The sequence below is a fragment of the Zonotrichia albicollis genome, chromosome 4 (genome assembly GCF_047830755.1).
Source record: "Zonotrichia albicollis isolate bZonAlb1 chromosome 4, bZonAlb1.hap1, whole genome shotgun sequence".
Lineage (NCBI taxonomy): Eukaryota > Metazoa > Chordata > Aves > Passeriformes > Passerellidae > Zonotrichia > Zonotrichia albicollis.
In genome coordinates this window covers 26,174,225-26,196,066 of record NC_133822.1, presented here as the reverse complement: position 1 = coordinate 26,196,066, position 21,842 = coordinate 26,174,225, and the positions used below count along the sequence as shown (strand labels likewise).

The window sequence follows — 21,842 nt, the reverse complement described above, 5'->3', positions numbered from 1 at the left end:
AACAGATTTAAAGAAGTCTCAATAGCTTTAAAGTCTGAGAGTCCAGCTATCTGTTGCACATCTCTGAAAAGAAAGTGTTCCTAATACTAGAACTAATAAATCTCCCCTTGCAGGCTTCCAACTTGAAGCTGGAGTTTTTCTGGTTTTGCTTTTTTTCTTGTTGTTCTCTGTGCAATTGCTTTGGCTCACAGCTGTGTGACTGCATAAACAAAGAAGAAAACAAAATATTCTTGATGTTTTTAAGGTATAAATACTAATTTAAAACGGCCTCTTTAAACAGCAAACACCACCAACAAAAAAAATCTCCATGCTGGTAGCAAAATATAAAATTTATTTATCCAAGGGAATATTACTGTAACTCCTGCATCTTTAACTACAGGAAGTACATTATATTTTCAGCTGTAGACATATAACACTTCTTATGGGGATTTTTCCCAATCTTAGTTATCATACTTCTTCCTATGTGTCTTTATAGTGTTCTTTGCTGTCTCCTCTCTTTCTCAGTGGTATTTCATGGCATTTGGTGCAGTTTTTTAGATTGGTTGGCCCATGGCTGAAATGGTGGATGTTGGAAGCTGGGTGTGCTTTCTTAATCATTACATTTGGATTTGGGAATGTTTTTCACAGGACCAAGTCAGATGACAAGGGAATCCTCCCTGGCCACAGAAGAACACAAGCCTGTGTGTCAAAATATTTTGAAGCAAGACCTGGTAAGAGTGCTGGTGACAGTGAAAAGCCCAGCTGGGTTGGCTGAGGAGTGGCAAAGGAGGGGAGAGGCCCCTCCAGGGGTGGTGTGGTTGCTCCCTTGCTGTGACTGCTCTGCTGTGCCTTTAGGAAGCGGACCAGGAAAAGAGAAATAACAAAGAGCAGAGTGAGGAAGCACTAGCTGTGGTTCCCAACAGGAAAGGTAAGAGGGTTTTGCTGGACACCTTCATGTTACTGGAGCACAAGCTGAGTCCAGAGCTGTGTAGAGAGGTGCAGGGAGTCGCCTGTCCCACACCAAGTGTGATGCTTTAGGGCTTGGCACCTGCAGTTGGAGATCACAATGACTAGAAGAACAGTGGTGTCATGCAGAATGTGCTGCTCTGATTTCCACAGATACTGATCTAACCAGCTCCACATTCCTCTAGAGATGAGGAAAATTGTTAGCTGCAAAGGAGTTGGGATATTAGAAGCTGGTGAGGTAGTAAATGGCATAACATCCTGAAGCAAAAACCTTCAATTAACCATTTATATGCTAACAATAAGATAGCAGCTGAAGTGCCCTGAACAACTGACTTTTGGGGCCTTGTACAGGTGGCAGTGCCGTGGCGCCTCACAACAAACAGAACCTGAGGCACATGAGTTCTTTTAAGTGGTGCGAGCTTAAAACTCTAAATCTTGAACAGGGGGTTTTGTGGAAGCTTAAAAGTCTCTCACAGGTTGGTTTGGGGAGACTAATTTTTCACTTTGGTCTGAAAATGGGTTTTTTTGGTCTCTTCTCAGGGAGTTCACCCACTGCAGGTGGCATTAAAGGAGATAAAACCAAGCAAAATGAGCCGTAAGTGTTTTGACTTTCAGTGATCGCCTGCAGGTATGAATTTAAAGCCACAGTCTGTTCCATGGTTCTTTTTCTTCCCCTACAGTGACACTCCAAATGAAAAGGAAGTGGAGGTAAGTCTCAACTGCTTGTATCCTGAAGTATTTCAGACATCAGATCTTGTAGATAAACTCCTTGTATGTAAAAGAATGATCCAGCTTAAACTGGATGTATTCCTGCAGTCTAACTTCTGAAATCTCTTTCCAAGCCTAATGGAAATTTTTGCAGGAGATGGGATGGAGAAAGGTGAAAATCTGTAAAATTGAACAAAGACTTGTCACTACTGTGACATTTGTTTGCAAGCTTGAAGGAGCATAGCTGTGACCTCCTCCCAGGCACAATGTGCTGGTTTAAGACAGTTTTGTCAAAAGGCACAGATGGCACATTGTGCTGCCAGGATGTCACCTCTTCTGGCTGCAGAAAGTTCCCACCATCACTACAGATGGGAAGACCTGCTTTAAGGAAGTGGGTCATGTTCACTTCTTCTTTTGTATCTCTGCTAAACTTTGGTCACAGGGTATAGCCCCAAATGTCATATCAGTGTCCAAATCTACCTAAACTTCTGCATCACTTGGATTCCTCTGAAATCTTTTCTCCCGCAACAGGCTGAATTTCTGAGGCTGTCTTTAGGTTTTAAGTGTGACTTGTTTACCTTGGACAAAAGAGTGAAGCTTGAAGAGAGGTCTCGAGACCTGGCTGAAGAAAACTTGAAAAAGGAGATCACAAATGCTGTGAATATGTTAGAGGTATGGCAGGGGCCAGCAGGGGGATGGGATAAGTAGATGTGAGTGTCTCTTAAAACAGCTCTTTAAAGTGGGGTGTGTGCATGGGATGCATGATGAGCAAATATTAATGAAGTTCTGGAGCAATACAGTTGAAATATGAGAGATTATGAAGGGTAACCCTGATCCAAGTGTATTGCATGCAAAGGCAGCAGGCAATTTTTCTGTTGCATAAACATCTGACCCCTGCTTCAGCTGTTTTTACGCTCCAGTCTCTGCCCACTGGAGCTCTAAGTTACACTGATTAAGGATCTTGATGTGGGCCTGAATGCAGCTCCTCAGTGTCATCAGCTCAATCTTCATTCTCTGTTAATAATTCACACCAGTTTTCTTACCAATGTGTGCTCTTAGGCTTTAGTTCCTTTGTGTGAAGAAGATAACCAGGCACAGGACATCATTAAGAAGCTGCAGAAAAGCCTGCAGTTCCTTAGCCAATATGCAGCTCGAGTTGCCAGCAGAGCAGAGATGTTGGGAGCTATTAATCAGGTAACACTTCCCATCTAAAAATACTTTCTACAAAGCTAAAAGCTTCTAGCTGCAAAGGGATGGCCACATCTTTCTGGGGTTATGGTTCCAGGATTGCATTTGGGAATCTGGTGTGTGTAGTGTAGACTGCTCAGAACAGTTTAGTCCTGGCCTTCTCTTCTCTCTGTGTTCTTAAAAGGAATCCCAGGCATTGAGAGCAGCCATGCTGCACTAGAATTGTGCAAAAACCCACAGCAGAAATAAGATTCTGGTTGAAAAAACTAAACAATAAAGACTTTGCAGCAGTGAGATGTACAGAATACCAAGCAGTGTGGTAACAATGGCCTTGATGCTGCAAAGGTGGTTCTGTGCCTTATGGAAAGGGCAGCTAATCAGCCAAATGACCAAGTTCTGCTCAAGTGTTAGGTGTGGTTGTGTATAATACCCCAGGGCAGCATAAAAATGACTTGGCAATACCAGCAAATGCATGGTGGCAGCTGAGACTGCAGATCAGAGGAAGTGATGATGATGAGTTGTAAGAGCTTGGCAAACTGAAAATTGATTGCTTTTACGACAAGAGTGATCCCCAGAGAAATGAAACCTGTGTACCATGTGCCAGGACAGGGGTTGTAGTGAAGCTTTGAAAGGGAAGATAAAAGTGAGATAGCAGAGGAGAGCAGGTGCTCTCCAAACATGAGGCAGTTCCCTGAGAGCTGCTGCTTTCCCTGCTCCCTCAGGAGAGCCGGGTGAGCAAGGCTGTGGAGGTGATGATCCAGCACGTGGAGAACCTGAAGCGCATGTACGCCAAAGAGCACGCTGAGCTCGAGGAGCTCAAGCAGGTCCTGCTCCAGAACGAGAGATCCTTCAGCTCCCTTGGAGACAGAGGTAACCAGGAAAAGCCTCTTTCCCCTCTCTAGCACCTGCCAGACAGGCCCTTATAGCTGCAGAATAGTCCTATAATCCCTCCACATCTTAGGTGACAGAATTATACAGTGGTTTTGTCATCTCCTCTAAAAATGGGGGGGACAGCTGTCTATTAACATTATTAAAAGCAGCTCTCTGAAATTAAACTTGTACCTAAACTGTCATGGGTCTCAGGGGTGTGTGTGGGGCACCACTGCAAGCACACAGGTATGTCCTGCTTTCAGCAAAGGGCATGGCACGTGCTGGTCTTGTTCCTTGTGAGCAGTAAGTTTAGGTGCTTGTTCACAGTAGCTATTTCTAGGTAGCTGAGCTTTGGCTGCTCTCTACAGCCTGCACCCTTTCTTCATGGGAAATTACAAACCCCTTAAGTGCAGGGGCCCTCTATTTCCCCTTCTAAGCTGCCAGGTTTGCAGCCAGTGTTGTGCACTTGTAGCTTTGCCAGTATTAAACTCTTCTGAAAAATAGGATGTGTTTTTCAAGTGCCAAAAGGAAAGTCTTCCACACCATTAAATCCTTGCAGGAGCCTTTTGGATTGCAGTCCTGACTGCGAAAGACAGTCCTGCAACAGGAAACTACCTCAATAATGGAATATATTTGATGATAGTTACAGAAGTTGATGCTTGCAGAGGATGGGTAATGTGTGAATGTTAAGAACTTATTTAATGAAATAGGAAGCTTTTTCCTGAGACCTCATTTCTGCTTTCTGAGAGTGCTTTGCTTAAACAAGCACTGCAGAAAGTCAGACCTTAGGCTGCAAATTAAGCTCACTACACTCCTGTAAGCAGCAAGATCCTCCTGTAAAGCTCTGATGTCTGATCTCTTTACAGATGAATCTATGAATAAGAAGCTACCAGGTCCTTTTAACTTTAAGGTAATGGTCCTTACATGAAATTTCAATTTAAGTGTATGTGTGTTTGGTTTTTTTTGTGCTGGTGCTCTGCTGCATGCTTGACTTGGTGCTTTTCTGTCACAAATATAGGCTGGTGTCATCAAACATGAGGATCTACTTTTCAGGCACCCCACCAACCTTCTAAGTAGTCCCCCTTAGAAGATGGAGGAGAAGTGGTTGGGCTCTCACTCACTGGTTAAGAAATATTGTTCATGTGTGGTTCTCTTGGAATTAAAGGAGGGTTTAGCACAAAGATATGGGAGCAGTTCAAACTGCTGAGTGTAGGAATTCCTGTGAGCCAGGTTAGGGGAATTCAGTTACCTTCAGGGTTGGTATTTTGCTGGAAGCTGTGCAGGCAGCCTCACTCAGGTGGGCAGAAAGCACTTACTGTGGAAAGATGCTGCTCGAAAGAGCTGATTTGATCTGCACTTGAGATTGGATTCTTTGTGTGTCGCTTCACGCTAGGTGTCAGCACCTCTTTTTTTTTTTAATATAGCCTGCACAAACCAGATGGTATTTTGTGTGCTCAGTGGGTAACCCAGTTGTGCCTTGCTAAGAGCCAGTAATGCCTCTTATTTGTGTAGCCCTCGTCAGCCCTGCGGAGAGTTAGCATTGCAACAGTGCCCAGGAGCGCTGGGAATGCAGGGATTGGGGTGCCACTGGTAAGTAGGGGCTGCTGGAGGGATGCTGAGGTGCTTCACCTCCCCAAAACTGGCTGGGATGAGGCATCAGAATGCCAGTGCAGTAAATGTGTCAAATTTCTCCTCCAGGCCCAGTTCCATGAACCTGATGGGGATGAACGCAGTGACAGATTCAGCAGGAGATCAAGCAGTTGGTAAAGTCACCTGGGCTTGTCTTTGAATGGGGCAAATATTTTTCAACTCTAACTGTGCCTGTAGGAAGCAGTTTATGGAGCATCTTGGGGTACAATAATGTTTAGGCTACACCTTTCACATTAGTTTAATGGGCTGTAATAAGTAAATGAGCCTTGTGAGTTCACCTTTTTTATTTATTGAGCATTGAGAGCTTTAAAAAACCCCACAACTTTCTTGCTTTAGAACTAAATTGTGAAATCTAAATATCTACAGCAGGTGGATCTGCAGTTTTGTTTTATTTCATTTGGGGTTTTTTTAAATGGTCCTAATTTCAAGCAAATAAATTTGTAAGTTATTTGTCTGTGGTTAACCAAATGAGTAGGCTGCTGCTAAATTTCTGATTTTCTGCTCTCTATCTGCTGGGGAAAATCAGGCAAATGTGTTTAACACCTGGCAGGGGCAGGCTAGGGGTGAAGCCGAATGAGAAGCGCCCTTCACTGCAGAGGTTCCTCAGCACCTATTCCTGGGCAGAGTATGAAGAGGAGCCTTTTGAAACCAAGTAAGTTCAGCAGCAGCCTCCTCCCAGGTGTGCTGGTTTAGTTTTTAATGAGCTTTTAATTCACCACCTGGTCAAGGTTATAAAGCCAAGCTGTTGTGAATTTGGCAAAGCTTTGGAGCTGTTGATTCTTGTTTACAGGAATGAGCAGTTGGAATCACCTGCTGAAGTACAGGAACAACCAACTAGGAAGGAAAGTGTCTCTGAAAAAGGAAAACACCCACCCAAATGGACCCTGGAGTCAATGTAAGTTTCTTTCACAAGTTAAAGGCATGTTTGGGAGGTGCACTTGAGAAGAGGGTTCAAACAAAAGGCCAGGACTTTCAGTGCTTTCTAGGAGCAAGATTTCTTGCTGCTCTTGCAAGGCAGCTTTTGTGAATCCTCTTCAGAACCAGTGTGAGGAACAGGGAGCATGGGTGGATGACTGAGCTGGGCCAGCTTATCAAGAATTTGCTTCCTTGACTATATTTTAAACTCAGAACAGTTTAGCTCCCCCTGCCCAGCTCCCAAAACAGTAACAGCCTGTCACTCTTGTTGTTTGTGGGATCTAGTTTGCTCCAAGGCTGGGTGGGGTGGGAAGAGTTGCTCGTTTTGGGGAAAGCCTGAAGGGCTCTGTGCTTTCCTGCCCTGCCCAGGTACAATTCGATGTCAGCGCAGGCGTCCCACCTCAAGGCTTCCTTCTGCAACGCCAACAAAACCCTCTGGGCGTCCATGTCCCTCCTGGTCCTGCTGGCTGCTCTCACCAGCTTCCTGGTGGGGCTGTCCCTGCAGAAGCCGGCAGATGCAGCCCCCGTGTGCAGTGGGAATGCCTGGAGGACGCTGCAGCAGCTGCTGTGGCCCTACGTCAGACTGCGGCACTTCGGCCCTCCCCCGATGTAACCCCGGCTCCGCTGCCGGGGCTGAGCTCCGCAGGACAGGAGCTGAAGCTGGCCTTATTTAAGGTTACTTGTCTGGGTTTGTTCTGGTGGGTTGTGGGTATTTTTGGGGGGACAGATCAAGTTTTTTTGTCTTTAAAGCATGACTTGAACTGAAAAAAAATATTTCCTATTCTGACAAAAGTCATCTTCAAAAGCAGCTAGAAGGATCTCAGTTCTACTGAGGTTTACAAAAGAACAGCAATTTTTTGAACGTAGCTAACAATAAACATGTCTAGGTGGTCTGGCCACAATTGAATAAAGAATTTATTTTGCTTGAACAAAGATAAAATGTTTGCATTTCAGAACCTGTTTAAATGTTTTGAATAGAAAAGTATTTAAAACTTGAAATGTAACTTTATTGAAAGCTTTTGATAATAAAGTTTTGAAGGAAAGCATGCAGTAGTATCTAAGAGTATGCCAAGACTCTGGTAGCAAGGAGCAGCTGATACACAGAATCAATGAACATGCAGCCAGCTCTTTCCACTTTTTCCACTTCATTGCTGGCAGAATCCTTGACCGTATGGTAGTGTGGAGTGAAATTCAGACTCTTCTTGCACCTCTTCTGAAAAAGCTTCACTGGTTTCAGTGAGCTTGAGGTGTTGCACTTTCTCACCATCGAACATCAAAAGAGACCAGTGGCTGCCTTTGGCAGAACCTGCTGTCAGATGTTCACTCACCTGTTGCAGGAAGCCTGTGCCACTGTCAGAGCACAAATTCCAATATTTGTGTGTCCCATGCATTTAACCTGAGTGAGACAGCCACTGCAGCTCTCACAGTGGGTGTGCTGCCTTTCTCCAGCCACACCTGGGGGTGTTTGTCTGGCTGGCAAAAGTTTTAACCATGTGTTTTAGTTACAGGTGCAGACAAACCAGCAGAGAGGTTGCTCACTGCCTCCCCTGCAGCAGGGAGCAAAAGAAACCCTACAGGCAGGTACCAAGTCCCAGCTGTTCTTTACAAAGCTGGCAGAGCAGACAGCTGCTTCTCAAGGGGCCTCTGGAGAGCAGGAAGCTCTGTCACCCCAGCTCTGGCTAAAGCCTCCCTTGGTGACTCCTCAGTTCCATGTTCCTTAGCAAGTGTCTTTGCTGCTGAGGTTTGTGTCCCTGAGAGCTCTCAGGGCAGGCTGTGACACTGAACTGGGGCAGGGGCTGAAGCCACCAGGGTGAGGTGATTGTTTCTAACCGGGGATGGGCTCAGTGCTGGCCTGCCCTGGAACTTTGGGACTCCACAAACCTTGAACACGACTTGCTCTGGCCCTGCTTCTCCATTCCACTTGCTGTGAGCAAAAGCAGCTGCCAGCAGAGCCATCTGTTCATAGGCCCTCACTTCTGCCAGGGCACCCTGCAGTGACAACACAAACCAGACAAACACATCTCTGTCCTCTCCTCTCCCTGTGCTCCAGCAGGGCCAGAGCCTGCTTTACTCAGCCCTGCCTCAGCTGGCAGCACAGCAGCTCCCAGGGCAGCAAAGGCTGACCTGAGTGAAAACCAGGGAAAAGCCACCAGGAACCTCTGGCACTCACCTTCCTGGGCACAGGGACATACTTGGGAGAGTGCTCTGCTGGGAAAATGTTCACTCCAGCTCTTTTCAAAGCTGCTCTGAGGGCAACAGGACTCATCCATTTCCCTGTGATGTGGGAAAGCACCTCCTTCTCTTCCACCACTACTGAAGACAACATACACTGATTATCCTGTTGTACAAACCAGTGAAAGCAACTTACTGGTCATGGAAGCTCCTTTCTGGGTTAGACTTCAAATATTGATATTTTTGCTATGCTGGGTATTGCCCACATCATCTGCTACTCTGGGCTGTGACCTTTCATTTACAGATCCTGAAGAAAGCCAGCCTTGTGCAGGAATCAGAAATGACCCTGGTGTACTGATTTATACACCAGTGAACAGATGGATAATCATGAGTACCTTGAACTTTGGGAAGAAACAAGGAGCATGAGGCTGCTAGAACTCCCTGTGTTTCTCTTGGTAGAGCAGGAGGACAGAGGAACTTTTCAGCTCTCTAACAGGGGGAACAGGCTTGAATGCAGCAAGGCAAAACCAGCAGCAAAGCACTGACTGAAACTTTCCAGAGCAAATGCACATTTCTGCTATGTGAAATGTGCTATTTCTCATAGTAAATAACTGAAATTAAATAACCAGTGCAGTGCTTGGAAAGGAAGAGAGATTCAAATTACTCTTGTAGAAGCATCTCAAATTCTTAATCAGAGACAATAATTATGGGGCTTTTTATCTGCAAATGTTTGATTAAAAAATTATTGACAGTACCTTAATTTGTATCTGAATGGTTGCAAAGACTGCAGTGACTGTGAAGAGTCCTTCATCCTCACCAGTAGGGTGCAATTCCCAGGCCTGATAGGGCAGGTTCAGGTGAGCATCCTGGAGAAGGGCTACTGTAGAAAAGCCACCCATGCTGAAGGTGATCCTCTTTTCTTCTGCTTCATAGGTTATCTTGCTGATGCCATCAGTTCTCCACCATTGGCCTGGACAAAGAGGATGGAAAGATGTACATGGAAGGCTTCTGGCAGTAATGCTGAAGTAAACAAAACCAAAAAAGTAATTGATTTGGGGATTTTTTGTGGTTTTTGGGGGTTTTTTGGTTAAAATTGCCATCCCCGAACTATTTCTGGGCTCCAAACTGGCCCTTATCTTTACAGCTGGATTGTAACAGCAGTCCAACTCAGGTATAATTTCCACTATTCAAATGCCATCGGACTAGCACAGGCACTTTAAAATAAATCACATTATCAGGGAGCCTCAGGGTGATCTGTACTGCTTCCTGTGTGCCATCTTCAGCCTTTCCTGGGGAATATGGATACTCCTCCAATCCAACATCCAGCAGCTTTGGAAAGAGAGGAAAAGGACAGATAAGGTGTTTTCAGAAAATGCAGGTTTATTCCTTTGAGTTCATCTAACACTGCAAAGCTTTCTAACACCCATTTCAAGTGGTTTGCTAACCCTGCAGGTGCCCAAGCCCAGCTTTGGAGGCAGTGGAAGAGCAGCCTTGGGAGGCCCCGGCCCCTCCTGAGCTGCTGCAGGCGCCCTCAGGGCAGGGCCAGCGGGCGCGGCCATTCCTCACAGAGCCCCAGGCACCGGGAGCAGGTCAGGCAAAGGCAGCTGCGATTCCACTGTCCCACAGGGCCAGAGGAAAGGGGAGGCTGGGAATGAACATCCTGGGCCTCTTCCCCTGCCCTCTGGGTTTGGCCTTTTGGGAATTGTGCTTGTTAAAGGTTTCCAGCTCCACAGTGCCCTCTGTGGGGTAGGGCGGTGCTAGAGGAAACCAGAACCCAGTGCCCACAGTCCTCAGGCAGCCTGCCGGGCCTGGAGCTGAACCAGCAGTGGGCTTGGGTACCACTGTGCTCCCACCTTTCAGGTGTGAAAAACTGATGATTTGCAAACCTTGCCTGGTCAGTTTGCTGTCAGGAACTCGTGTGCAGTGCATGTGACAGCAGTGACAAACCTCAGGAGCTGCTCCCTGCCCTCCCTCACCTCCACCATGATCCAGTCCCCGACGTCCTGGGCCTGGGGCGGCAGCCGCAGGACAGAGATGTGGAACACGCCCCCCACGGGCACCAGCTGCTCCAAATCCACAACTCGCGGCGCCTCTTCTCCGCCTCCCGGCTCCTCCTGCAGCGGGGCCTCTTCCTCTGGAAGTGCAGCAGACAGCGAGAGCTCAGCGGGGCTCAGGCCCGCTAGCATCGCCCTGTGCCGGTCCCGCCGTGCCGGGAGCGCTTCCCTGTGCAGCGTTCCGGCCCCATCTGCTGGCGCTCCTCGGCATCCCTGGAACCGGGACAGCAGGAGCGGGGCGAGGAAAAGCACTCGGGACTGGGGCTGAGCTTTTGGATTTGCAGTTCCAAGTGCTTTCTGTGGGAATAAGGTTTTACTGACAGAATGAGTCCATCGTTACCCACAGAAGAATTTCACAAGCACAGTAGTACAGTAGATTCTAGGCAGGTTTAGTAAGATTGTATTGATACAAAAAGAAATGAAGCAAATCACATATGTCAAAATAAATAAAAATAAGGCATCAAAAGGTCATGGGCTGAAGGTGAAAAACGTATGATAATTACGAGGAGCAAGAGGGATTTAACATGAAATACAATTTTCAGATAACAAAGATAATTATGCATAGGGAAAAAAAGAAATACATATATATCATATAAAATTATAAATTTAAGGTTTAATGGATTGGAAAATGTTAGTGAAAGGCAGAAACACTGTGGACAAAAATGGCCATAAATATTTTCTTTAAAAAAGCCAAACAGCTCATAAACCATCACAAGGGATGGTACAGGAGAAGTTACTGTTTACAGGAATCAAGAAAAAAACTGTTCAATATTGTAAAAACGTTTACTATAATTGTTATGAAATTTGCTCTGAGAGAATGAGACCAAATCAAAAAAAGGCAACTCTAAAATGCTGTGAAGTGGAACTAAATTATGTCAATATTATGCAGTTGTTTTATTTAAGTCAGTACCACAAGAAAACTCACTCTATTAAACCAAAGAACAACACCACAACACTGGAGAAATTTGCAACTCATGTGAGACCGACAAACAGTTTTATTTTCTAGAATTAGCCCCTCTTTTAACAAGGTGCAAGAGCAGGTATCTCACTTTAAGCACCATTCAGGTAATACTCAGTACCACCCCATACTACACCAATGCCTACCATGATACACATTGGAATCATCATTTTCTGAAGAAATAAATCTCCCCAGAGCCTGGCAGATTCATAAAGATTGTGTGTCTCACCCATAAATATCACCATATCACCATAGATATGGATATTATATGTATAATAATATCCATATCTATAGGAACATTATAAGCATGTCCATAAGCATAAATAATAAATAAAAAGTGTAGGGACAAACTCCATTTTCCTATCTGTCCTGTTATCTTCCCTCATGATTTAACAATCATTAATAGAAATGTTAACAAAACATCCCTATATTTATAAACTTTGCTCCATGCACATGGAGGTGTTGCAGTGTTTCCATGGATCGTGGAATGGCCTGGGTTGGAAGGGACTTTGGAGCGCAGTGTCGCTGTCCCAGGCTGGTGGCCGGCCCAGGGGCAGCGTGCCTGGGCTGGGGCCGCAGCTCCCACTCCCTTCCCATGCTCGGGCAGCAGCTGGAGCTGCCTCCTCCTGTGACCGTGCTCACAGGGGTCCCAGGATGAGGGAAGAGATGAGGATCTGACTCCATGTTTCAGAAGGCTTGATTTATTATTTTATTATATATATTATATTCAAAATATACTAAAAGAATAGAAGAAAGGATTTAATCAGAAGGCTAGCTAAGAATAGAATAAGAAAGAACGATAACAAAGGCTTGTGGCTCAGACAGAGAGTCTGAGCCAGCTGACCGTGATTGGCCATTAATAAGAAACAACCAGATGAGACCAATCACAGATGCACCTGTTGCATTCCACAGCAGCAGATAACCATTGTTTACATTTTGTTCCTGAGGCCTCCCAGCTTCTCAGGAGGAAAAATCCTAAGGAAAGGATTTTTCATAAAAGATGTCTGTGACATCCTCCCGTCCCTGCCACTGCAGGACCCCGGCGGGGCTGGAGCCCCAGGATCCCAACCTGCACTCACGGACCCATCCAGCAGTGCGATCACAGAATCACAGAATTTCTGGGTTGGAAGAGACCTTTAAGATCATCGAGTGCAACCCATGTTCTAACACCTCAACTAGATCATGGCATCATGGCACATCCAGTCTTTTTTTAAACACATTGAGGGATGGTGACTCCACCACCTCCCTGGGCAGATGATTCCAGTATTTGACCACTCTTTCTGTGAAAAACTTCCTCCTTAATTCTAGCCTGTATCTCCCTTGGCGCAGCTTGACACTGTGTCCTCTTGTTCTGTCTGTTGTTTCCTGGTTGCTGTCTGGTGCTCCCTGGGAGCACCAGGGACAGATAAACCGGGAATGAAAGCAGAGAGGAAGAAAAGGAAGAACAGGGGGCGGAATGGAGATGAAATAAAAACAGCTGGGATGGGCAGCACAATGGAGAGGGGTTAAAAAAGAATAGGGACGGGGAACGGGACAGAAGGATCCAGTGAAAAACAATGGCACAGGGAACAGGACAGAGCAACAGGGTGAGAGGAATAGCAGATTTGTCTTTACAAACAAGCTGTGGGTCTGCTGGTAGATAAAACTAGCACTGGGAGATAAAAGAAACAATCTGAAGGATTCCACTGATTGATGAATGGAAAAAGACGTTTGCTTTTACAAATAAACTTTAGGTTTGCTGCTAAATGAAGTAAGACATTGAAAGATGAAAGAAACAATGAGGAAGAAAAACCCCTAAATTCCATATCAATTAAAATTAAATACATTAGAGGGAAATCTTTAGTATCAGGTGTATCAGGGAGTCTGTACCTCTCAAGTACCTCAGCCAATGGGGAAAGAGAGAAGGGAAATGCAGCCAGGAAATTAGGATAAAAATGAGGCTGCATCCTCCAAAAATTTGAGATATCCCAGGGGAATGCCCCATGGCCTCTCCCTTTATTCGAATAAAGCCAAAAAAGGACTCCTCTGTCTCCTTTTTGGACATTACCTCTGGTGTTTGTGGATTAATTTCCCTAACAAGGGAATAAAAAGGTACACAAGAAGGAAAAATAAAAAGACAGAGTGGCAAACACACAGGAAGGACAGAGGGATACAGAGACAAAGAGGGAAGCAAGGACAGAGAGAGAAAATGACCATGGCAGGTGGGTGTGGGGGGAAGGAGCAGCAGAGGGATGGAGAAAGAGAGGGATGGGCAGCAGAACAGAGGGTTATAAAGAGAAGAGTACAGCGAGGGAAAAGGACTGAGCAGTAGATGCAGACAGGTACAGGCAAAAGGACAGTGAGATGGACAAAGAAATACCATCACAGTGCAAGACAAAGGAAAAGAGAGGAGAAGGAAGAAGGAAAGATAAAGATGCGAGCCTCTTCCAGCTCCAGCTGTGAAACACACCCTGGTGATTCCTGTGTATTATCCCAGGCCATCCTGGGAACTGCAGCCTGGTGTCTCAGTCTGGGCTAACCCAGCTTCACAGGACAGCATTTAATTTTTTTAGAGGGATTCAGAAAGAAAATCTACTCTGCACCATTCAAGTAAATCCATGTGATCTTGAGGTAAAAACTGCATCTTTTCTTCTGTAAAAACTGACACACTCCTACAACTCTGATAACATGGATGCATTCTACATGTGCCCTACATGTGCAAGGAAATGCAGTTTTGCATGCTTTTTGTTTGTTTAAAAAAGAAAAATTACCTGGAATTAAAGACTAAAATGCAGTATGATTCAGGAAGGTGGAAAAAATGACAGTGAAAAAGAGTTGTTTATTGACTGAGATGGTACCTATATGCTGAACAAATTAAGCATGCTAAATCCCAGTGGTAGAAGTTTACATTTCATAGAAACCAGCTGTTAAAAGCTAGGACTGAGAAGAACATTCCAATGACTGAAGTTCCAAAGAGCCCTCCTGTCTAATAAAGTATATTTTGATACCATGCAGCCTGAAACACTGAAGTTCTGCAATAGGATTTTAAAAATCAGACTAAACTTGATTGAATAGAACTAAACTATTTTTGTTACCTGGTTTGAAGAACTTGTAGAAAAAAAGAAAAAAACAGGCTAGATAAGGCAGAATACACGATTTTTAATTTTAATGTATCTTCCACACAGAAGACCTGTTTTGAAATGCACATGCTTTCAGATGGATAGGATTGCTGGAAACAAAGGCTGAAGTTTTTTACAAATGCCTGTGACTCATAGACTAAGTATCAAAATTATTTACATAGTATCAGAAAGCTGTGTTTAATCATCATCAACATACATGAGTTTTTGCTTTTCCATCCATTTGGGGAATATGGGAAGAGCCTCCAGGGCCCAAATCTGGCAAGGCTGTGAGACTGCAGCACACAAATGCCATGACCACACCCTGGTTCCCTAGGAGAAACAGGTGTGTTCCACGCTGGTTGTGGGGAATGTGCTCCATTTCAGGACTGCAAGACTCAGAGAGAGAAGAGAAAAAAACGGCATTCTGAGCAGGCAGCAAAATGCTTGAATTTGTGCCAAGCACATCCTGGAAGTGGTGGGATCTGATCTGAGGCTCTCTTTTGAAGGAGACAACAGCAGGACAAGCACTGGACACACTTGGTGACAGCTCTTCCCTGTTCCCCTGCATCCATACATTGAGCCTCGACCAAGTTCATTTGCAGAGAAGCAGAAGATGGAACTTCATGTAAGATCTTGCTGAAAGAATCTTCTGTCATTTAGTCACCCAGCAAAAATACAAGGTGCTGGATGTTCCTATGGAAAGTCCAGTGTTTTGCCAAAAAGAACAAAGACTCCAGCTCCTTGAATCTGACACCTAACTACAGCAGAATGGTATGTGGATCCCAGGGAGATGGACTGGCTTTGTGCACTGGTCAGGCACTGGAATTGCTCATAATTGCTTCTCCTCTCCCTAACTGCAGACAATTGAACCCCAAGGAGTAAATCCTTTCTTCTCAATTGCAACATCCTCCTTCTTTCAGTCCACAAGCTGATGCACCTGAACAGTCAGCCCAAAGCACATGAAGGATGCAGGCCTGGTTTTAGAAGAGGAGGTAATAACAGCTATTTTGTTATTCTCCAGTTGGAGGTACTGCCCTATATTGTAAATGCAGGCAACCCCGACAAAAGGAGAGAATGATGCATTTGACTCTATCTTATCAGAAGGCTAATTTATTACTTTACTATACCATATTATATTAAAGAATACCATACTATACTATACTAAAGAATACAGAAAAGATACTTACTGAATGCTAAAAATATAATAATGAAAACTCATTACTCTTTCCAGAGTTCTGACACAGCTTGGCCCCAATTGGCCAATGAGTCAAAACAACTCACACCAGAGTCTGATCAGGCAATCACTTTTGGGTAAACAATCTCTAAACACATTTCACATGAGCACAACACAGGAGAAGCAAATGAGATAAGAATTGTTTTCCCTTTTTGGGGGGCTTCTCGCTGCCTTTCAGCTTCCCAGGAGAAAAATCCTGGGCTAAGGAATCATGTTCAGGGAATGTGAACGCCACAGACCTACTCTGGAAGAGCAGTACAAAATACAGGGCGTAAAAAAACCCAAACCAAAACACAAACATGAGGTCATCCACATTACAGAACTCTGATTCTTGCTTAAACTTCAAAACTGTCAAGGAACATTTCTCCCACCTCTCCTCTCTGCTACCTGCTTTGTGTCCCCCAGCATGGGGGTCATCACTGTTTCTCTGTCATTTGCAAAGGGCCACATCCCAAGGGCCCCAAACCCAATACCTCCCTCCTTCAACTGGACTTGATGGTCCATATGGGTCCCTTCCAGCTGGGAATATTCTGTTCTGTGATTCCAGCACAGGTCCAGTGGACAAGAAGAGGCTGTGTTGAAACAGGATTTCCTTCACTTCTGGGAATGGTGAAATAAACCTCCAATGGAAAGGAAATACAGGATAAACCAGGTGGTTGGTATTCTACACACTTCCTTTGGGAAGACAAACCTGAGCTGGGAAAGGTCAGCCACATGTTCTTAATTTCGTTTCCATGACCATAATAACATGGAGCCACACTAGGTAGTGCTGCAAAGGGAATTTTATCCATTAGTTTACAAACTGAGAGCCTGAAACCACTTTGGAGACACAGATATGTACCTATCTACCTATCTAAAGAAAATATTTAATTTTCCATGAATAAATTTAGGAAGCCTGTAATGAGAGCTGGCCTGAACTTGCTCAATGGATTTTCCTTTCTAAAGGCAAAGACAGTATTTTGTTCAGTGGGTTGGATCCAAACAGTGAATAATAACCTGAACTGCTTAGCTGAGGGGAAGGGTTTCACTTCTTGTGAGAAACTCCTTTGAAATTACCCTATTTTGTGTCAAAAATATACAGCCTTTTGAGCATTACATGGTTTTATGGAGCAGATTTGGGCAAGGGACTTAGAGGGAGCTGGTCCTGTGACGGACTGGTTTGACTGCTCCCACCTGCTCTCCAAAACTGGCTGGAGAGGATCATGGAATCGTGGAATGATTTGGGTTGGAAGGGACTTAAAAGATCCCAGCTGGGCCCTCCTTGGGCAAAGCCAAGCACAGAGATAGGGGAGGAGACACTCCTCTGCCTTGCAGTCTCCCTTATTTGTTTGGACTGTGACAACATTATTTACTTTATCTATAAATATCCCTCTGGCACAGGGAATAAATAATGCACTGGATGATATTTTCCAGATGGTCTCATAGTCCTGGGTGAGGTGATCCCCTGGCATCATTTGGAGGGGGAAGAAAATGGGATCTGCAGGCCCACACATCACTGTGCAAGTGACCTTAAAATAATTCTCTGTCTCTCCCTGCTCTCAGGACAAAGCAGGAAGAGTCCATTCCCTGCATCTTGTTGTGATTCTCAGGTTGAGACACAGCATCCCTCAAAATCCACATCCTGCAAAAAACCTCTCAGGCACACAGGTATCAGTGGCTTTTCTTTTCTGCTTTTTTGCCCCTCAGCCTTTCCTTAATTTTTCTTCACAAAAAAATGTTTTCTTCTTTTAAGTGGGGGAGGGATTTGAGGATTAAGAAATTGAAAACTTTGCTGCTGTTTTTGAACCCTATTATGTTAGGGTTTTTTTTTTTTTTAATTTCTCACACTTGTTTCACCATGAAGAGCTGTGTAAGGCAGGCATTTGAAGTCACCGCTGCTGTTCCAAACACCATGTGTTTTTCCAAGGCCTTTGGAAGGGGCAGCCTGACCAGGCAGCCAGTGGACCATGCCATGATTAGCTGCCATTAAGTTGTGCAGGTGAAGTGATCTGCCTGCTGTGGCAAGGACAGGCAGGATCACCTGGGCTGTTCCATGGAACTCCTTGGCTGCACTCCCCAGGAGCCCCATGACATTCCTGCAGGGTGGGACAGAGGGGACAGCTGGAGCTGCACAGCTGGGAGCTCTAGGAAGGGCTGAGGGGCAGTGTCCTGTGCAGGACCAAGGTGTGTGCAATGAGATGTCCGGTCCCTGCACCTGGACACACAGGGATGCTGAGGAGGTGCTCTTGCAGGGGTCAGCAGGTACAGAGCAACCGGATCAACTCCCTAGGCAGACTCCTGTGGGTGATGTTACCCCACAGAATCCTGTTGGAGCAGGGAGGACAGCTGGGTTCTGGAGTGGAAAAGAACAAGCAGAATTAGCCAGGTGCACTGTGCATGTGTGCAGTAGCTCTGTGTTAACCACAGGAACTCAGGGCACACAGGCCAAACCCTGGCCAGATTATTCAAATACATTGTGCAAATTCAAACATATATTCTTTTGTACTGTAATAATCCTATTGATTGATTCATTCACTGGGGGAAAAACAGAAGGTGAGCCAATAGAGGGAAACAAATAAATGTCTCTGGGTGGCTCAGATCATACCTCTAGGCCTCCTGCTGGAACAAAAACTTGCATCCATTACTGAGCCATCGGTGCCTGAGAGAAATCCTTAATGTCCAAAATTTGAAGCTAACAGCTGGGAACTGAAGATGCCCCTGTGCCTGAAATGTCTCAGTAGTCCTCAGGGCCCCAGGAGGGCAGGAGGGGTCTCCACTGTTAGTTTTACAGATTATTGGAGCATGTAAGGGCACCTCTGGGCTCAGTGACCGTGACAGCTGAGAGCACTGGCTCCTGTTCCTGATATGCTGGCAGCCACTCCAGGGAGAGCACTGGGAAACCCCTTTGGAGCTGTCATGGTTCACAGCCTGGCATGTTGAGAGGCTCCCCCAGGTCAGCTCCTGTTTGCTTTAATTCCCTGCTCTTTTGGGAGCAGCTCCCTGCAGGGCAAACAGAAGAGGCTGGCAGGAGGTAAGCTGTGTGTGAGGGCAGCTGCTGGGGGCAGCTCCTGGACTCTGCACCCTGCCCTCAGCAAAGCCTCACTCCCCTGCAGGTCTCTGTGCCATTTTTTATCCCAGTGCTCCCGTGGTTACCTGTGCAGCAGCAGCACTGTGGTTTTTGGGTGGTTCTCCCTCCCCAGGGGTGCTGGCAGGGCCATTTCCAGCTGTGGGAGCAGTGGGGTGGCTGTGCCCTGGGCAGGAGCACCAGCCCTGGGCAGCAAGCAGTGCCTGGCCACAAGCACTGGGCCTGGAGCTGAACAGAGCAGAAGGGCTGTAAAACACAGGGGGGACTTTGCCCATGCCAGTGGTGTTTGTGGTTGGAGAAGACCAGCCCTGGAAGTGTTTAGGGAGCAGGGAGGACGGGGGGAGGATGCACTGAGAGATCAGCCTGGCCATGCTGCAGCTGCCTGCGATCCACACCGGGAATATCCCCAGCTCAGCCACTCTTGGAGGGAGCTGGAGCTCCTTTTGTAGGTGCCTTTCCTCACAGAGTACAAGGGCTGGAAAGAGGCTGGCTCAGGAGCTCTGCCCTCAGCAGGGATGGCTCCAGGCAGGAGATCTGGGCTGTCAGTGCTGATGCACTGCAGGGAAGTCCCCACTGTTGCTGCTCCCAGGGCCCCTGCTCATCAAAATTGGAGCCAAAAGAGACAAAATTGGAGCTGTGGCCCCTGCTCATCCTGGCATTTGCTACCTTGGAGTCATTTGATGGAAACCTGGGGAGGGCGTGAGCTTCTGTGCTTCCCTTGAAAATGGAAACCACAGCTTGGGGAAGATCCTCTGGACTTCACTTGTGCACAACACTCATGGGAGTGGCCTGTCCCACTGACCACCCCCAAAACACCACTACTGCTGTGCACACCTCTGCTGCCTTTAGCTTCACTTAGTTTTAGCTTCATTTTATTTTGGTTCACCTCCTCCAGATTGGCTATTTTCTCTCTGGAGCCAGGGAAAGCAAAACTGTGAAGCGCTGATGGAGGCTCCCGACTGCCGCAGCTCTCAGAGGAGCCGCCTGCAGTGGGCGAGCCCTGAGCAGCTTCAGGGAGAACACGGTCACTGCAGTGTCACAGGGCAGGCCACAGCCACGGGTCCCCTCAGCAGGAGCCTCCTGACCAGCCCGAAGGCTGCACCTGCTCCGGCCTCTTCAGCAGGGAAAACGAAGTACCTGTCTTCACTGTTTGCGCTTCCCAGTCACGGCAGTGGGATTAATCCCTAATCCTACCCTGCTGCTGTAGGCAAAGGTGTTTTCCCTCCTCCTGTGGGCTGAAGCAGCCCTGCCTGCTGGCAGGTGAACACAGCAGTGCCTTACACACTGGCCAGGGCTGAGAGCCCCGCCGTGTTTACTGACTCCATGGCTACTACGGAAAACCGCTCTGGTTTCCCTGCCCGCTCCTCCTTCCTTATCAGTCCAGGGGTGGCTAAGGATGAATGATTAGAGGTAACGGCAAATATTACACCCGTGGTACTAATTCTGCTTTTCAAATGGAAATCAAACAACATTTAACCTGACACAATGCCCGGGAGGACGTATGAGCTGTTGAAAGACCATTAAGCTTTAAGGAGAGGATGAGCTGCAGAAAATGTTCCGTAACTAACTCAGCCACCCACAACCTGGTGGAAACCCGGAAAACCTCAGTAAACATCGGCAGTTCTGAGTGTGAACAAAAGAACTCTCTTTCACCGGTTAAATACTCACTCTAAACTCGATAAGTGCTGTGTGCTGGCATTGGTTGTCTCAGGGGGAGTGAAAATCTTCTGTGGACCTGTTTTTCCCTGGTGTTTTGGTGGGTTTGTTGATCCTGCTCTCATGCCCCATCCCACAGCGGAATAAATTTCCCTGGGGATGAGTAGTTTCTGCTTTGCATAAGTGTTGTGGGATTTTTGGCTCATAAGGCACCTCTAGCACCTGGCAAGGTCAGTGCTTAAGCATCTGCTAATCCTTGAGATTTGGGCTCTGGCCTCTGGCTCCGCAGTCTGGAGCTCTGCCCAGAGCGGACCTAAGCAGGACTAAGGAGGGATGCCACCAGCAGGAAAACCAGACAGGTCTGGAATTCAGGCAGACAAACACGAAACCTCTTGCAACACATAAAGTAAGAAAAAACCTCTGTTTAATGGTTGCTGTGGTGAAGCTGACCAGCACGCAATGTACCCAGGCCTATTCCTCTACCTGAGGACTTCTGCCTGTTTCACAAGCCAGTTTGGTGGCTCAGAAATCTCAGACAGACACACTGTCTTGGTTTGAAAAGACAGGTGAATGCTAGGGAAGGCAGGAGGCTCCCCTGGACGGGAAAATGCAAACCCCTCCCTCTGAATTGTTATAAATTTGAAATTAAGGGGGCTCTCAGGTAAAGACATGGGAGCAGGGATAACTGTTCTTTATTGGGGAAGAAAATAAAGATAAAATAAATAATGCAGCAATACAAAACAACACTGACAGAGTCAGAATAAAACCTGACACCCTGTTGGTCAGGGTGATTGTAGCAATCTCATTAAATGGTGGCTGCAGTCCTCCTGCAGTGACAGGTGTGGTTCTGTTGGAGCAGGGATCCTGTAGAAGGGTGTTGTTTTCCTCTGAAGATCCAGTGGTGGTGTAGATGGGCCTGATTTTCCTCTGAGAATCCAGTAGGAAAGGCTGTCCTGATGTCCCAAAATCTCAGATTCTATCCGGGTAGGAATGCTTGGCTCTTCTCTTTGGGCAGAGCGTCTCCCAATGGGATGCTGTAATTTTATCAGTCATGCAGTGACACTCAATGGCCCATTAGCAGAAGATATCTCCCTGGAGGGAGGATTGGTTTGTGGAAGAGATAAAGAAAACTGCCCAGTTAACAGAAGATAACTGCCACATCTCTAACAGATTGCAATAGATAACACACATTGCCTTGCACTCTCGGGGACACAAACGCTGCTTTCAGACTGGTACAAGTTTCATATCAAAATGGCTCACCCCTTCAAGAGGAAACTTTTAAACATAAAATGTCCAACTCCACAATGCTCCAGCGCTCAGACTAGACCAT

The 21,842-nt window shown here is 46.3% G+C and overlaps 2 protein-coding genes across 2 annotated transcripts in view; one reads left to right on the top strand and one right to left on the bottom strand.

Annotated features, from left to right (window-relative positions):
• Nucleotides 1-7,216, top strand: part of IRAG2 (inositol 1,4,5-triphosphate receptor associated 2) — a 39,025-nt gene extending 31,809 nt beyond the window's left edge. The window contains exons 28-40 of the mRNA XM_005492719.4: nt 628-710; nt 835-907; nt 1,486-1,540; nt 1,626-1,653; nt 2,185-2,325; nt 2,713-2,847; nt 3,564-3,711; nt 4,578-4,621; nt 5,224-5,301; nt 5,410-5,474; nt 5,912-6,013; nt 6,152-6,256; nt 6,646-7,216. Of these exons, the coding sequence (XP_005492776.3) occupies nt 628-710; nt 835-907; nt 1,486-1,540; nt 1,626-1,653; nt 2,185-2,325; nt 2,713-2,847; nt 3,564-3,711; nt 4,578-4,621; nt 5,224-5,301; nt 5,410-5,474; nt 5,912-6,013; nt 6,152-6,256; nt 6,646-6,889 (1,301 nt within the window). The 3' untranslated portion in view covers nt 6,890-7,216. The remainder of the gene's footprint in view (nt 1-627; nt 711-834; nt 908-1,485; nt 1,541-1,625; nt 1,654-2,184; nt 2,326-2,712; nt 2,848-3,563; nt 3,712-4,577; nt 4,622-5,223; nt 5,302-5,409; nt 5,475-5,911; nt 6,014-6,151; nt 6,257-6,645) is intronic.
• A 102-nt stretch (nt 7,217-7,318) lies between these two features.
• LOC102068044 (dynein axonemal intermediate chain 7-like) lies at nt 7,319-10,608 on the bottom strand (the record flags this gene model as incomplete). The annotated part of the gene is given in 6 exon segments (XM_026796810.2): nt 7,319-7,454; nt 7,456-7,604; nt 8,158-8,265; nt 8,447-8,614; nt 9,204-9,418; nt 10,425-10,608. Coding segments are annotated over 6 exon segments (945 nt in total), but the record flags the coding sequence as incomplete, so codon positions are not given.
• Nucleotides 10,609-21,842: the final 11,234 nt, after the last annotated feature.